Source organism: Pithys albifrons, chromosome 22, assembly GCF_047495875.1.
Source record: "Pithys albifrons albifrons isolate INPA30051 chromosome 22, PitAlb_v1, whole genome shotgun sequence".
Taxonomy (NCBI): Eukaryota; Metazoa; Chordata; class Aves; order Passeriformes; family Thamnophilidae; genus Pithys; species Pithys albifrons.
The window spans coordinates 8961918-8978620 of record NC_092479.1 but is presented as its reverse complement, the minus strand read 5'-3'; the positions used below and the strand labels follow the sequence as shown (position 1 = coordinate 8978620).

Genomic DNA, 16703 nt, shown 5'->3' with positions numbered 1-16703 from the left:
AGTGTGTAAATTCGACCATCCCAAGAGATATTCCCTAGTATAAGGATCAAGGAGCTGCTGGTGGAGCCAGCAAGGGTCTCAAGGTTGCCCTGTCTTAAGTTTTCAACACAGTGTTGTTTCCTATGCTCATCTATTGAAACTGGTATACATGGGGTGCAGTGGCTGCTCCAAAAGGCTCAAGGAATCACTAAGATGTGTGTCAAACCACACACAGCCCATACAGCGACTCGTGCCTTTATTCCTGCAGTTCTGGAACTGCCTGGAGAAGGGACATCCTGCCCACTTTTAAACAATGATCTCAACACCCAGACCTCACAGACTGATTCCCTTTCCTTCTCAGACAGTGGAACTCCTTGATGTCTCATTCCAGCTACCAAAAAGCCTTTCCCCACACTGCATTTGGACAAACAGTGGCTGCAGAGGAGGCCGAGGGTGTCCCACCCACTGCTGCAAAGCACTTCAGCACCCTGGACAAGAAGAGCAGCTTCTCTCTCCTCACACACATCACAGCCAGAGCTCAGGGCAGCTTCCTCTGCTCCTTCCCGTGTGTGCTGCAGGATCCACACCTGGATGGGAATGCATGTCCTGGAGAAGCCACCTGTCAAACAAGGGGTGCCACAGTCTCTCTCATTACTTACTGGGAAGGTGAGTTCTCAGGTAAGGAAAACAGCACAGGGTCCAAAATTCAGCTCCTTATCAAACCCTGGAAATTCCCTCCTTTGAAACAGCTGTTGGGGGAGAACAGGGGTCTAGAGTGGTCACAACCTGAAGGATCACACTCAGTCCTCTCTGCCCACCCCCAGAGCACCTTCTGCACAAACTCAGATCCAGACAGCTCATAAACAGCAACTACTCAGCTACCTCAAATCATTCTCTTATGCTGGCATGTTCTACTAGTTTTATTATCATAAGGACAAAAATAAAACAATACTAGAAACATCAAAAGAGCAAAAATAAAACAATACTAGAAACATCAAAAGAGCAAAAATAAAACAATACTAGAAACATCAAAAGGCCTTGAAGGTGCTGAAGGAGACACACAAACATTTTACTCTCAGACATGTTATGGTTACGTGAATTACTTCCCAAGTGCCATAGTTCAAATAAAAATATATTCTTACAAATTTAAAAAAAATACAATTTATATACACCATGGAATTAGCTTACATCGTTTCATAACAAAAAACAGTGCAAAAAAACCCAAATGGAACAGTAAGTTGCTACCACTGGAATGGCTCACAGTAATTAACAATTCAAAACTGTGTAATTAACACTGCACAGGAGACCTCGAGGCAGGGGAGAAGGCCCCAGACTAACCCCCTAACCTTGCCATCAGAACTAATCCAGTTCTGGGTTATTATTCCATTAGTTGCTCTCAGTAAAAGTTTACAGGCACCTATTTTAGTGTCTTGGTAAATCACTAAGCAACCAGAGCCAGAAGAGAAGCAGTTAGTGTGTTGTAAGAAAGGAATTAAGTGACCAAAGTGTGAGAACTGATTCAACACAAGCCCCTTGGCACCAGCTCTCAGCAGAAGGGAAATGCTGCATTTGACATGTCAGGTGAACTTGTAATTCCGTCAGTGCAGGCACAGAACAGGAACTGCACACTGAGAATTCCCTTTAGAGCAGCTGACAGGGTCACCCACCAGCCGCATTTAAAATTTCTGTACTGAAAGAAACAAAGGGTGTGTTTTCCACCTAAAATATTTGAGTAAGATGCCCAGGCAGAGCAGACAGAGCTGACAGCAAGCTGGAAGCAAGTGGCCTTCTCATGGGGAAGCAGCTGGTGCTCAGAAAAACCCTGACAAGTTTCTCCAGCCTGCCTGGTCTGGACTGCCCAACTCCAGCCTCAGTAGTGCTGACAAGACATCCTGCAGGAAAATATCCTGTAGTTTGTGTGCAGAAATAAAGCAGCACCAGCTTAGGGCAAACAATCTGAAGAGCCCTATTCATGTGCAGGAAGAGAGGGAACCTTACACTCACTCAGAATGAGCAAGAGGGGAAACATTTGCCATGGAGAGACACAGGGCATTAGTGCCAGGTGCTCTAACAGACAGGACTAACTCCACACCAGAATGACCTGAAATCCCACAAGAACAGATGCCCAGGAGCACAAATCCTCTGAAGGAAAGGAAGGTTAATGGAAGCACATTTCAAACCCACAGTCCAGCTTCAGAGAGGGCAAAAGGGTGCTGGAAGTGTCTTGGGACAGCTCAGTGTAAGACCAGAGCTCAAGGGATACAAGTATTTTAGACATCATCTGCAGAGACTATCCAGAAAACAAACATCCTCACTCTACTTACAGGGAAAGAACTTGCAATTCAAGAGTAGTAGCTGATGCCAATTCCTATGCTCTAAGAAAATACAGAAATACAGAAAATCAACAATGTCTGACTCCCTTCTGTCCCAGCTCCCACCCAGCCAGCTCCTTATGGCAGACAACAGGTTAACTGGAGGGCTCAGAGGCTGTCTAGGAGCTTTTCTGGGATACATTTCCCATGTTCCTTGACTCAGTCTCCTGGCTGAGGGAATGCTCTGTGCTTTATCAAGGCTATCAGCTCTCAGCCCCTGGAGGCACAAGGCTGGCTTCCCACTGAGGGTTATCTACACACAGAACTCAGAAGGGCAGGTGCCTGCTGAACAATACAGGTGCTGGCCAGGATGGTACCTGCTAAAGCACTGAACTGGCTGCAACTGGCTTCTAGTGCAGATTGCTGCAGCTGCAAACATTATCCCAAGCATTTTCAGAGCACAGACAGCCCCACTGATCATCTGCAGCAGATCCTGCCTCAGCCACCAGCACCAGGTACCCCTCCTGTATGGCAGCCTGAAGCTGCAGCAGCTCCTCTCCTGACACACAGGTAATGCAGCCAAGCCCAGAGACCATCAGCTCTGTCTGCCTCCTGAAAGCAACACTGCTCCATGCTCTGAGGACGTGGGGTTCCCTGGTCTCCAACTCCAGCTGGAAATGTGTGCCAGGCTCTCACTGTTCGACCAGGACAAGGACAAAGTGTCTACAAATGCCCAAGAAATGCAAGGGTGTCAGTGACAAAGTGGAGTGCCACAAAGTGCCTTAGAAGAGTCTCTGACAGGGAGATCATAGCACCAGCTAAGAGAGATCTCCCTTCTCTGAAATGTTTTGCAAATTATTAAATATTTACAAACCCAAACCATTTTGAACTTCCAATTCTTCCCAAAAGTCATCTCTGTCAAAAACATCACAGCAGGGACATTTCCCCAAAGAAAGAAGGAGAGAAATTAGGAGAAAATGAAGCCAGTGTCAAAACATGGGCAATTGGGAGCACTTGCAAAGAGAGGTATATGTCCAAACAGCTGAAATTTTTTAATACTGCTTTTGAGAAAAGCCATCCTCCAGAGCAGCTATTTGATACCTGCAAACTTCAGTATCTTCTCTCAGCCTTGACAGCAACCCCCTTCTCACACAGGTAAGGCAACAGTTGCAGGAACAAGGGAGGAAGAGGAAAAGGGAGTTATACAGGAGGAAGGGAAAGATGCTGCAGTTCTCTGCATAGGACACAGTGGAGCTTGATGGTTCTTCCTTCCAACCCTTAAAAACACCCCAAACCAAAACAGCAGAACACACAGTGTCAGGACATCTGATGGAAGGAGATAACTGGAGGACAGGGAAAGAAAACACCTGGATAAAGAGTGGTCAAACCAAGTGCCTGAGACCAATCAACAGCCCTGGGCTCAGGCAGCTCCTCTAATTCTCTGGCTAGCAAGATGTTTTCCAGTTCCCCAGGCTTGGTATGCACGTGAGAAGCCGAACGGCAAGTCTTGGGCCTTGAGGGGTCCAAGCAGGATGCGAGCGCGTGTGCAGGCTTGGAGAGGGAGGAGACCACACCAGCAGTGGGGCAGGGGCATCAAATGGTCTGATAGTGCTGCCTCAGTCTTGCCTGCAGGAATTCATGGGTCAGGTTGTGCCTAGTGATTATCCCAACAATCTTAAAGAGAAAGAAAAGAGGAAAAGAGATACAAGTCAGTGTCAGATGTGCCACTGAGAGGTCTGCTTGGCAGAGCTGTCATCCATCCTCTCCAACCCCCAGACAGGAAACCTGCAAGCAGTTCTCAAGCAATGCTGAGTTAGGGTGGGTTAAGGTTCAAATCTCATAGAAACAACGTCCCTGTCCCTCTCACAGCACTTACCTCCAGGCAAGACACTGTTTTAACTACACCCAAAGAGACAGCTTAACCATTGCTGTCATGTCTGCACACAGCAGTGATTATTCCTGCCTGAGAAGGGAAGTCCTGTTCATGTCAGACAGGAGAAGGACATAACTAAATCCTCTGGAAAGTGGAAACTGCAATTGGAAATAACAAAGCTGTCCTTTATGGCTTCATTCAAGACACCTCTGGTATCCCACATGACATGACTGCAGATAGCTCCTTTCACACACATTCCAGGAAGTTCTGAAGGCCAAAACAGAGAAATGGTTGAGACTGCACAGTGGTGGCTGCACAGTGGCAGGTGACACAAGGGATCCTCTCCCAGACTGCTGCAGAAGCAGTCAAACCACACATTTCAGCTGAGGAAACACTCACTGATTTTACACATGGAAAGAATTCAGAACTAGCCTGTCCTCAAGTACTGCAAAAGCTTCTTGTGCTAAATGGAACAAGCCACCATCTCTTGTCCAACTCACAGGCTCTGCAGAGTAGCAATGGGGAGCCCCAAGAGGCAAACAAAGCAGTGCTGCCTCACACAGCCCAGTTCAGGCTTAAGGGAAGCAGTTTCTCACTACCCTTATAGGAGGCTGCTGACATCTACTGACTGTAGATGGCAGAGACAAGCACAAACCACTCAAACACTCCTTGACTTTGCTGCTCCTGTGAATAGAAACAGAATGCAAGTTCCCTTCCTGCAGAAAAACCTCCTGCCACAACACATAGGAAATTTTGCTCTTGGCCTTGAATAAAGCTGTCAAAAAGGAAGACAAGTTAGTGGCTTTTGATGAGCTCAAGGCTTCTCAACAGATACAGTGTAAGAGCTTCCACATGCTGCAGATCTGAGACAGGAGTTGCATGTCCTGTCCTTTACAGGTAAGGGAGAGGCAGGCTGGGATACAAAGTCACAGGAATCAACACTTCAGGGCCCTAAGATCACATTCTGACTTCTTTAAAGCATTTGCTTCACATTAGAGATCTTAGTTGTCCCAAAGGCAGAAAACATTACACAAACACAGAGGCTTCCTTGCTCAGCTAAACCAAGGCAGAGATAAGGACTCACCTCTCCAACCGCGTTCACAACCGGCAAATGCCGCAGGCCCATCGTCCTGAACAGGTTGAAGACTTGTGACACATGAGTATTTGGAGAGACAGTAAAGGGTGATGGGTTCATGTATGGGGTGACATCCTAAGGAAGAAAAACAATCATGTTATTTACAAGAGGCATTTTTACTATCTCTGAGAACCACCAACAAGCAATTCCTAGAAGTCCTCCACTGCACTGATCTCTGGCCAGGATGCTGGACCATGAACATCTTCTGTTTCTGCACAAATACAAAAATATTTTGCTTTGGTTTGGAAGGAAGTTAAACTGGACAAGTAACATCTTATTCTGGAGGTAAAGCACCTGTGGAAGCTGTTACCTCACAGCAGGTATGAGGCCTGATCTCCATACACAGAGAGGGCTGAGTGCATGAGGAGCACAGGATGTTGGTCACTGCACCCAAGGGTGGAGTTCAACACACTCTCAGTGTTTTTTAAAGGTTTGGGACAGTCATAAATACAAATCAGGGGCTACTGTCACACTGCAGTGCACCTCTTACCACTATCATGCGAGGGTTCAGCAGTGTGAGGTCCAGGTCATGGATATCTGGGTAACGAGGGTAATCCTCTGACATCTCTGCGTGGGACAGACGGGGCTGACTCGCACTCTGCAGTGGAAACAAACCCCACTGAAATGCCCAGGGTGCCACCGACCCAGACAGCACAGCTGCTGCAAGCAGCACAGCAAATGGTACCCCCCACATCTCCTTCTCCCCTCACACCCACACAGCCACCTTTGCAGAGGTACTGTTAGCACCTCTCAGTGCAAACCCAAACCTACACAGGCCTTTAGCTGCCAGAGAAGAGATCAGCTCCCCAGCCTGTGACAGACCTACACTCGACACTGGAGGGCAGCAGGGAATCAATCTTGTGGGAACTGAGTGTCTCAGCTCACACTGATCTGTGCCATAGCTGACACTCCTCTGGGAAGACCTTGGCACACAGCAGTAAAACACACAGTATACACTGCTGAGTGCTCTATTTGTATTTAATATCTGCCCCCCATTCTCCAGTTCTGATAGCATGGCATCTTTAATGCAACAAACGGGTCTGATGGTATGTTTTTTTAACAGCTGTCATCTTTTCCTGGGGATACTTGAACAGAAATTCAATTCCCTTTATTCTAAGAGCTGCAAGGGAGAATTCACAGTACCTGCCTCCAGCTTTTCAAACACACATGCTTTCCTTGAAGTGTAAAAATAGGTACATTCTCTTTGGCAGCACACGAATACTGTTCCCACCCTCCCCAGCTGAGAGGGCAGGGATGTCTGCCCTGGAGTACTCACTGACTGGCTCTCAGAGTAGCAGACCCCCCTGTCCAGGAGGGTGACCAGCTGCGAGCGCAGGATCAGCCCATGGAAGGTTAAGGGTCTGAATCGTTCCTCCATGGTCCACTCCTCACTGGGAGACTGGTCAGGGTACAGGTTGGGGTAGGGAGTGTATCTGTGATGGATTTAACACCATGTAAGTTGTATGAACTTAAGGAGAGCCACAGAGCCCTGCTTCCAAACCAGCAGCTATTCCAGCCATCTGCAGCCTTGTGCCTCAACATTTCAGGGACTTTTGATAGGAGCAAGAAAGTCCTTACTCCACACAAAGCAAAGCAGCAGAGAGGGGTCAAGAGCCATTATGTAGTCAGAGTATGACAACAACAGCAGAACAAAGAGTCTCCTAACTCTTGATTTCCAATCACTTGCTACTAAAGCAATTTTCATTGCCAAATTATTCAGAATCTACTAAAAGCTGAAGCATCTGGCAAAATGTCAGGGTCAGGATGCCACTCATGATAGTCACAATCACTAACTTAGAAAATTATTCACTAGACTGGGCTTCTGCTTGGAAGGAACTCCAACACAAGCCTGGTGACAGCCCAGTTACCAGAAAAGTGACACCAGTATATGGCACCAGGTCATTACTTGGGAAAGGTGAGCTTTGCAGAGCCCTCAGGTATTTGCAGACAAGAGGACATCGATTCCTAGAGAGGAGAGACCTCCCCAGGTACTCCATCCTCTCCAGGAAATATTTCTGGATAGGTGTTTGAAGGCAATTTAACAGCTGGACATAAGCTATTAGCCTGGGGCTCGGTCACAGGTGTGAGCCCCAGCACAGGCTGCGGAGACCTGACAAGGCACTTGTAAAACTTGTACCAGCACTGTTTCCTCTGGCTCATGGAATGACAGGCACTGTAAGAACATGTGTCAACATTCCAGGATCTCACCTTCTCTCCAGCATCTGCTGCAGCAGATCCTCCTTTTCGGGAGGCTCCTCTGTGGCTATGTGCTCGTCACACATGTTGCGCAGCTCACTCGAAGGGTAGGACTTCATGGACTGGCTGCGCCGGCGCTGCTCCCCGGCTCGGGTGAGGATGCTGGATTTCTGGGTGCAACAAACACTCTTCAGACACTCAGTAACCAAGTTAAGTTATCCAAAAGTGATCACAGCTTTATGACACCAGGTAAGATGTTCCTGAACCAGTGCTGCTGCAGGACTTGTAGGAATAGCCAACAGTCTACACTTTGGTGCCAAATTCAAACTTTTTCCATGCCTTTGTCCTCTTAGGAACACAGCCCACTCTTCTGCCTTTACCATGACCCAAAGAATGGGGTGAAATTGAGTTCTTAAAAATTCTGTATTGCAGTAAGTGCTTATCTCTGACCCAAATTCTGCACAACAGCCCAGATAAGTAAAGCAAGACCCTTCTGTCTGCAGAACAAAGCTCCTTACTCTTCAACAAGCAACTTTTTACCTTGAACTTGATGTTGTTACTGATGAGCTGGTTGCCCTTCATGAACTCCCTCTCGTTGCCGCGGTTCTCGGTGACCACGGGGAAGGCGTGATGGACCGTGGTGCGCAGGATGCTCACCAGGGACTGGATCCGGGTGTGTGGGTACACGTAGGTCAGGTTGGGCTCCATGATGTCACTGGCTCGCAGCCTGAAGAAACAGAACCCAAGATTGCTGCAGGCACCACATCAGTGACAGAAGGCTGGGGATGGACAAACAAGGGAACAAGCCAGTCCCAAAAGGAGATCCTGGAGTCTGCTGCAGGGGAGTTCTCCCAGCTACTTGTACCCGTTGCTGACCTTCACTGTGGTGTCAGTGGTGATGGCACAATCAATTTTTTTAATTTTTTCTTTAACAGAACGTTGTATCAATGACACACTATAGGAAAGGGGAAATGTTCACTTATAATACAGAAAGTGTTTAAACACTACTGGAAACAGAGGACAGGTGGGAAGGTGATGAAATTCTACAAGAAGCAAAGTCCAGTGCAATGTTTTTGCAGAGTTCTTACTGAACCTCACAAATCTACCCATCAGATCTCCACTCATCCACCCCTCCCCAGAAAAGGCTTCAGCATCTCTTTCCTGATGAACCACTCCCAATTCCCTGCACAGCAGCCCTCACAGCTGCTCCTCAGAGCAGCCAGGTTCCTAGGAGATGAAGCATCATCCCCTGCACTAAAGCCTTCCTGAGCTCTAACCCACAGCCCTGCCAAGAGTAGCCTTACTTATCCATTTCCACCTCTGTTTCCCACTCCAGAAGAGGCACTCCTCGCAAGTTCACGTGAATGTCATAGATGCCTTTGTTGAAAAAGTCTCCTGTCCACTTGGCTACCTGCAGAGCAAACAGAAGCCTTATTGCTCCCAGTACCAGAGTCCTTGGCTTGTCACAGCCCCAGAAGGAGCAGAGATTGAGGGCCAGGTGATGCTCAGGCAGGCTGCAGGAAGGCAGAGCTGGGGCCCTGCACTCACCATGAGGGTGATCATTATGGGGAGCCCGTAGGTGATCTCGTTGGTGGACTCGATGAGGATGACGGTCAGGCTGATGGTCATGCGCACCACTCCCCCCAGGAACGCCGCGGCCCCGACCAGCGCGAAGGTCCCCGAGTAGATGTGATCCAGGCCAATGTAACTGGGGCAGAGCACAGAGCCCACGGGTCAGAAACCCTGCTGGGAGCTCGGGGTGCACCTGCAGCACATCCCGCACACACACACTCCAGGCACCTTTTGAGGAGGTTGGCGACCAGGCGTCCGAAGGCAGCCCCGCAAAGCAGTGACGGCACAAACAGACCACTGGGCACAGAGATGCCGTATGTCCAGCAGGAGAGTAAGAAATAGAGAAGGAAGAACAGGGACAGGGTGACTGGGCTGAAAGTACCTGCAACACAAGAAGAATCATGACTAAAGGGGCACGGGTCTGTCAGACGCCTTGCACCATCCACCCACAGCAGGCTCATCTCACAACAGCTACTGAGCGTTCCAGTCCAAACACACAGGCAGACAAATGAGGAAGTGAAAAGAGAGGAAAAGCAGGTCTTTCTTCCCATGAAGGAGGCTTTCACCTGTTGTACTAAAGCCATGAAGCACAGGATGGGGGCACTGTCTCCTTACTACTCACCATCCTGGTGGAAGAGCTGCAGGATAGCTGACTCCTGAGGGTTGAAGAACAGTGTGGCCATGTCATTGTAGGTGTCATTTGGGCAGAAAAACGTTTTGGTGCTTGAATTTATATCCTCTGACATATCCTAATGCAGGACACACAAGACAAGAAGAGTTAAAAGCCACTGTCTCCTACATTGGCCTCTGGGCAGACTGGGAGTAACCCTTCTGTACAGCCACACTTTGGAAATGCAATCTTCACACAAGACCCCTCACCTGCAGGCTCAGGGTGTCGTTGCCACTGTGACTAGTGGAAGACATCTGCCTGCATTCTCCCAGAACCATGGAGGCTACAAAGACCACAACAGTGGTGGTCAGTGACACCAGCAGGCTCTCCAAGACTCTGAAAGACAAAACAGAAACATACACTGGAGCCACACTTAGCATTGCAACCCAGTCCCAGCTCCATATATGACTTTGACAAGGCTGCAAAAAGCAGCAGTCACCACAGCTGAGCATCAGAACAGGAGACACTGCAAGTCAAGCTGAATTATGACTTGGCTCCCAGGGATTGCCTTAACTCCCCTTCTTAATTGCTTGCCCCAAAAAGGAGCTATTTCTGCCCAGAGAACACAGAGCAGTCACACATAAAAAGCCCCAGGGAAGGGTTTGGTGATGAGGCTGTTCACATGGAAACAATGTTCTCTACATCCTTACAGGGTGAAAGGATAGACACGACTGGACAGGGTGATGCATACTCTCAATCTCTATTCTTTTCTAGTTGCTGAAATACACTTCTTTCTGTTTTTAAACCTAAGTTTCTTATTTAGGAATTGCCCAGAACAAACAAACAGCTATTTCAGAACAACATGGCAATCCCCTCTCTAAATAGCAGATATTAGCTCAGTTGTGGATTTCATTAATAAAGATAATAAAAAAAGTGAGATCAGTTATTCCTTTCACATCTGTTTGGACAAGACAAAAAAATCCTGCATGGAGACAGAGGTCTGATTTGTTCAGTCTTTATTACAGAGAGCTCCCTTCATTGCCCTGTAACAGGGGTTGCAGCTCTGTCTGCACCACCAGAGGAACTACAAAAATGCACAGGGACTGTAACATCTGGTTTCTGGTGTTCACTTCCAAGTTTTATGGAGACTTCATTCTGCGACTTCTAATAATAACAGGTCTGGGATTTGTTCCAATCCTGGGTGTTCTGCACTGATGCTTTTGCTGTGGGACACTGAACACGGTTCAGAGATCCCTGCACCAACCCAGAGAGCACAAGTACCTGACCAGCTTTGGCTTGGGATGCACGTTCCGCATGCGGTACCGGGCCAGCCTCCTGTTCAGGCAGTTGAAGGTGGCTCCGAGAAGGCCTCCTACAATCCCCATTAGAATGAAGAAGCCCAGGTCCACAGCTGTCCAGAGGTGGCACTTCTTATCAGACTCAGAGCACTATGTGCAGGGAAGCACAAAAAAATGCTTACAGTAGTTGCTGCAATTTCCCACCAACACTCTGCCTGCACAGCAGATTTTGAGCAGCTGTGACCAAAGGGGAACAATTCTGTCTGAGGATATCAATGCACTGCTGCTAAATACCAGTTGTCCTGCACAGAAATACAAGCATGTATCAAAAGAACCCAAACTAACAGAAACAAAACAACAGAAATAACAACACTACATCTTACCTTAAACTCCCCAAAGTTCAGCAGCCCAGGGAGCTGGAACGACCCCCAACTTCCAAATTGAATTCCAGAACGGAAAAAATTCAGGGTGAAGGTGGCAGCCATGGAACAGAAAAGCTGTGCAGGTAGAGGGGAGGGAAAGGAAGAAGCAAAGGTTCCAAATTAAGATTGTCACTGCTTTTCCTTAAGATTTACACCTGGGGAAGGGAACTGGGGAAGGGATCAGAGTGCAAAGAGCCCAGGCACAAAAGCCCTTTCTCCCAGGTACACAAAATCTGCTGGCCTAAAGTTGTCTCACTGTTCCAAATAGTACCAGACTCTGCTCTGCTCTGGATCTGCACTAGTTCTGGAGCACTGATGGAGCAGGCACTCTCCCTCTTGCCACGAAAGCTCAGGAGAACTCAGGATAATCTGAATGCCCTTATGGACAAGCCCTCCCAAGGAAGAGACACACAGAGTCATCACTCACCACTTTCCATGTAAGTCCCTGGTTCCAGAAAGAGGAACCTTCTTCCAAGCTAAAAAGAGTGCCTCCAATTGGGGCTCCAAAGGCAGCTGCAACCCCTGCAGCTGCTCCAGCAGAGACAAAATCCCTTTTATCCCTGAAATGAAGAGCAAAACTATCTCAGTTTAGCAAACCAGAGCTCTTGGGATGCTTAGGTTCTGCAACGTAAGAGACCATTCCCATTTATGGATAGATGCCAGGGATACAGGAGTGACAGGTGGGAGAAGTGCTGGCCATGGCACACACACTCATTCATTAAGGTGTTGCAGCACCATGCTCTTTCTGAAGGGCACCAACACAGAGCAAATTCTGGCACTACAGAGCTGCCCCCACACATGAGGAACATCCCAAACTGTGGGACTCCAGCATCACTTGAAAGAATTCCAGAGAGGAAAGGGCAGGAACTTGTTCATGTTCAGGTGAATCAGCCTTCTCTGTCATTTATCCTGGCCATAGGGGATGAGTAACTGAGCTTGTTCCCAACAATGAAGCCATTTAACCATCCAGATTAAATGTTTCAAATGGGTAGAGATTTCCTGAGTAGTATAAAGGAATAACTATGAACATGGAGACCAGAGCAGCAGAAAGGTCACGTCCTGGTGTTGTCTTGCTGCAGAATAAAACTGCAGGACACTGGAGAGAAACTGTAAAACAACTGCCTGTATCAGCCCAGCCCACCACCCTTCTCCCAGGAAAGGCTGCTCTCTCATCCTCCTCTCCCCTCCTCCACATCCTGGGTACAGTACCTGTCACTGCGGAAATAGGGAAAGTTAAACTGGATCTTCCTCAAAGAGATGCTCTGGAACTACAAACAAAGTAAAGATTTAGAAACACAGGAGATGGGAACTTACTCTTACAAAGCAGTGGCGTGACCAGGACAGTGACCCAGGCCAGCACTAACCTGTGGCAAGCCTGCACCCACAACAGCACCACTGTGAATCATCGGACCCTCCTTCCCGACAAAAAGACCTGGAAAAACACGACTGATGAGGCAACACTTTTCCCCCATTACCACCCTCACTTGCTGACACCACCAGAAGAGATCAGCTCCCACTCCCATGCCATGGCACAGGTTCCTGTGCCAAGTCTGCAGCTCCTCACAGAGAGGTCCTGACCCCCTGCCCACTCAACCCCCTAAGTATTTGTGAAGACTTGCACAGCCTTTGCACTCCAGGTGGGTGGAATCATTGAAAGGCAACTATTACAGGGACCCTGAACTCTCCAGGTTATTCTGCTCTGCTGCCTAGAACACAGCTGCTTCCTGGCTGCTCCAGACAACATGCCCTGGAAAATTCTCAGGTGTCCCTCTTAGACAGTGTCATGTCTCACAAGGCCACTCAGAAAAACACCTGTTCTCCTGATAGTCTGGATCCTTCTGTCTATTATCTGCTTTACAAATGCATTCAGGGCTCATGACTCTGCTCCAGCCCCCCAGAACAGTTTTTCTGTAAAGGCAGGGTAAGCCTTGTGTGCTCTGTGCAAGCAGGGACAGCATTTTTTCCCCTGCAGTGACTCCATCCCCAAGAAGGCCAACACACCAGCCCCCTCCTCACCTCCAGCCACACTGAACAGCACTCCCAGGGCCTTGCACACCACCGTCCGCAGCCGCACCACCCCTGGCACCTTCACCCCGTTGAGGTAGCACTTGATTTCAGGAATCCCTGACCCAGCTGCTACAGGCTGCAGGAAAGAAACACTGACTCTGAGATGCACGGGGTTCACACCTAATCAACAACATCTCACCAGAGAGCAAGGGACCAAGAGGCCCTGCTTAGCTTAATCAATTAGCCATGTGAGGTGAGTTCAATGTCTTGGGGCAGAAAGTGCTGCTGACACAGGTATTTCATACCCAGGCCCTGTGTGAGAGGACAGGAACGCTGTGTAAGAAGCAGCAATGGAGTGGAGTCTTACTTGGATCAGGACCAGAAGACTGGCAAGAAAAACAAAGGTCAGGTTGAACCCCAGCAGCTCCAGCAAGGACAGTGCAAGGCAGCCTTTCTCAGAGCATTCCTCCACCGCTGCAGGGACGGTCAAGGAAAACAACAACATTCCCCACACCAGCACAACCACTCAGTGATGTCTGGGTGTCCCACCAGCATCAGGAGCCAGGCCTGTGCTCCCTAATCCAGCCTGAGCAGCTGACACAACCCAGCAGGAAGCCAGGCTTCCTTTTCAGAGCTCAAAGACGAGTTATGAGGAAGGGAAACCACTTATTCTTTCAGTCTCTGCTTATGTACCTGATACTGCAAACACTTCTTGATTTCAAAGGCTAAATTATATAAGCAACTTGCAAACTTGCTTAATCACGAACAGCATGACTGAGGGCAGAAGTGTGAGAGTCAGCTGTTCTGAGCACAGCAGGGGAACAGGGAGGAAAAGGTCGCTCCAGTCCAACAGGGCCCCACACGAGGGAAAAGATACAGCTTTGCACCACCCGCAACTTGAGCTGCGTGAAGAGCCGCACGAAGAAATCCACGAACAGGCCCACCTGGGGAAGGAAGGCAGGGCTGCCATCAGCAGGGAGGACCACGGTGACAAAGGCCACCCTCTAGTCAGTCCTAACACAAGAATCACACAGGGGAGGACAGAGGATACAGAAGCCATAAAAGCATCATTGTGAGTGAAGTAAGTTTGGCAGCTCAGATGTTCTCCCCCTCTCTCTGGGATAGATCCAGCCTAGAATTACTCCTGAAGAGATGCATTTCAGAGTACTAATCTGGCAGTGCTTTTAACACCCTCAGCACCCTTCAGGGTACAGGAGAAAGCTGGTGTTTAACTGAGGCATACAGTCATCTGAGCTAGTTGTCAATACAGCTCAACCATAAACTGGCATCCCTTTCTATTAAGTGCTCACTTTGGACAAGTTTTCTTGTATGCAGAATCAAAGCATTTGCCAGAATACCTACCAAGAAAGCACAGCAAGTTCTAAAAGAAAAAAGGTTTCTTGGAAACTCATCTAGCAACAACATGCTATATTCCCAAAAGACAGTGTTTCCCCTTTACTCCTTGGCCCTGGCCTTCTAAATCATCCCTGCTTAGTCCTCATTCCCCAGAGAGCACAGCCCTTACCAGTCCTGTGCAGACTCCAATAGCAAAAACCAGCACCCACTTCACTGCTTCGTATCTCTGGGCTTTCTGTTTCAGAAGAGGACAAAAAAGAAAAGGAAAAAAAGTCAAGTCAAAGCAGGGCAAAAATGGGGACTAGAAAAAGGTGGTTTGGGCCTCCAGAGCTCAATTACAGCCAGAGGGATAAACCAAGAGAAGATGGTGACAACAGCAAACTGAAAATGGGAAACTGAAAGCACTGAACATCTCACTCACTTTACACCTGAGGATCAGAACAGATGCTGAGACCTGTAATCTCCACACAGATCTTTATTCTTTTTGTAGGGAACGCAAGAGATGACATAGAATTTCTTTAATAAAGAAGAAAAAGCCCACAGAACTTCCTGCAGGGGAGCATTTTTAGAATCACTGAACAACTTGGGTTGGAGGGGATCTTAAAGCTCATCTGGTTCCACCCACTTGCCATGGGCAGAGACACCTTCCACTAGACCAGGTTGCTCAAAGCCACATCCAGCAAAGCTTTGAACACTTCCCATGATGGAGCATTCACATGTTCTCTGAGCCTTTTCCACAGTTTTAACTCTCAAGCTTAGAAAAAAGAAAAGACAGAGGTCCTACCTTATTGTCCATGCCCTCCAAAACTTCCAAGTATGGGTCATTGATACAGCGATCATAATCCAAGCTCTGAAATGCCAAAAGGGCAATTTAAGAGAACCAGCTGCAACAGATTGGGCAAAAAAACCCATGGCTAGAAGGCCTTGTTAAAGATTACAGAAGAAACACAGCAGCTCTTGCTATTTCCACTGATGCCAATGCAGCCAAATGATGCATTTTGAGCACCTGCCCCATCACAAACTCAAACATCCAGACCTGTCTGCAGTTCTTTTCACATTAATTTCAGAAACTGATGCCAGTTAATTTCCCACCTCGTAGTCTTTGCGAGGAAGGATCTCATCATCCTCTTCATGAGTTTCTCCAAGAATTGTCTGCAAAACAAACAAATGCGGGACAGGAAAATCATGAGGGAGATGAATGCATGTACAGTGCTCACAAACACTGGCAGCACAGCTAAAATTACAGGTGGTCTGTTCCACTGTTGCTTATGAACTGAGAGTGTGGATTTCCAGACCACCACTCACTTCCTCAGGGTAACTCTGCGGGCTCTTCCCTTGGCACTTGTCCCAGAACACACCCCTTCTGCAGGGGAGCTCCCCACAGCCCAGTGCTACCCCTCACGCCCGTGCCCTCCAGAGCAGCGGGGCAGAGACTGGTCGCAGAGACAGAGCTCAGCAGTGCCGGGGCCGGAGAGGGCCCTGCCCGCGCGGCCGCCCCACACGAGCGAGGGGAGCGGCGGCCAAAGCGGCGCCAGGGCCCAGACACAGCGCGAGGGCAGGGGCAGGGGCCAGGCCCGGCAACGAACGGGCGGGAAGGGGCTGAGGCGGTGGACGGGCACCCTGAGGGGCCGGGCAGTCCTGAGGGCCGAGCACTCCTGAGGGGCCGGGCACCCGTCAGGGGCCGAGCACGCGATGAGGGACCCAGCACGGGCTGAGGCGCCGGGCCCTGAGGGGCCGGGCCCCGCTGCCGCCGCTCCGCCGCCCGCCCTCAGGCGCTGCCGGCGCCGGGCGGAGCCGAGATCCAGCGCGGGGATCTCCGGCGGCACACACAGCCCGAGGGCTGCTGGGGGGCTGCCGGGGGCCGTACCAGCTCCTCGGGGGTGCGGCTCTCCCGCTCTCCGCAGCAGCAGCACAACCCGCACCCGCACCGCGCCATCTTCGCC

General features: G+C 49.2%; 1 protein-coding gene across 2 annotated transcripts; it reads right to left on the bottom strand.

The window, feature by feature from the left end:
• Positions 1 to 881: 881 nt before the first annotated feature.
• Positions 882 to 16701, bottom strand: CLCN6 (chloride voltage-gated channel 6). Of its 2 annotated transcripts, XM_071575758.1 has the most exons (23): positions 16628 to 16701; positions 15853 to 15912; positions 15545 to 15610; positions 14930 to 14995; positions 14282 to 14348; positions 13772 to 13878; positions 13414 to 13540; positions 12762 to 12829; positions 12607 to 12665; positions 11825 to 11957; positions 11359 to 11472; positions 10959 to 11125; positions 9947 to 10073; positions 9690 to 9816; positions 9296 to 9449; positions 9044 to 9203; positions 8800 to 8906; positions 8036 to 8222; positions 7508 to 7665; positions 6576 to 6732; positions 5790 to 5897; positions 5249 to 5374; positions 882 to 3965 (listed from the first exon to the last, which is right to left on the bottom strand). In XM_071575758.1, exons 1-23 carry the CDS (start codon positions 16694 to 16696, stop codon positions 3885 to 3887), a joined length of 2595 nt encoding a protein of 864 aa, XP_071431859.1. In that variant the 5' UTR covers positions 16697 to 16701; the 3' UTR covers positions 882 to 3884. The 2 variants fall into 2 exon arrangements, with proteins under 2 accessions (XP_071431859.1, XP_071431860.1); XM_071575759.1 differs by lacking the exons at positions 13772 to 13878; positions 14282 to 14348.
• Positions 16702 to 16703: the final 2 nt, after the last annotated feature.

Coding starts and splice junctions, on each gene's coding strand:
- CLCN6 (XM_071575758.1), bottom strand. CDS start 16,696: ATGGCGCGGTGCGGGTGCGGGTTGTGCTGCTGCTGCGGAGAGCGGGAG. Junction 12,666..12,761: donor TGGGTGCAGGCTTGCCACAG/GTTAGTGCTGGC, acceptor CTTTGTTTGTAG/TTCCAGAGCATCTCTTTGAG. Junction 11,126..11,358: donor TGAACTTTGGGGAGTTTAAG/GTAAGATGTAGT, acceptor CCCTGCACATAG/TGCTCTGAGTCTGATAAGAA.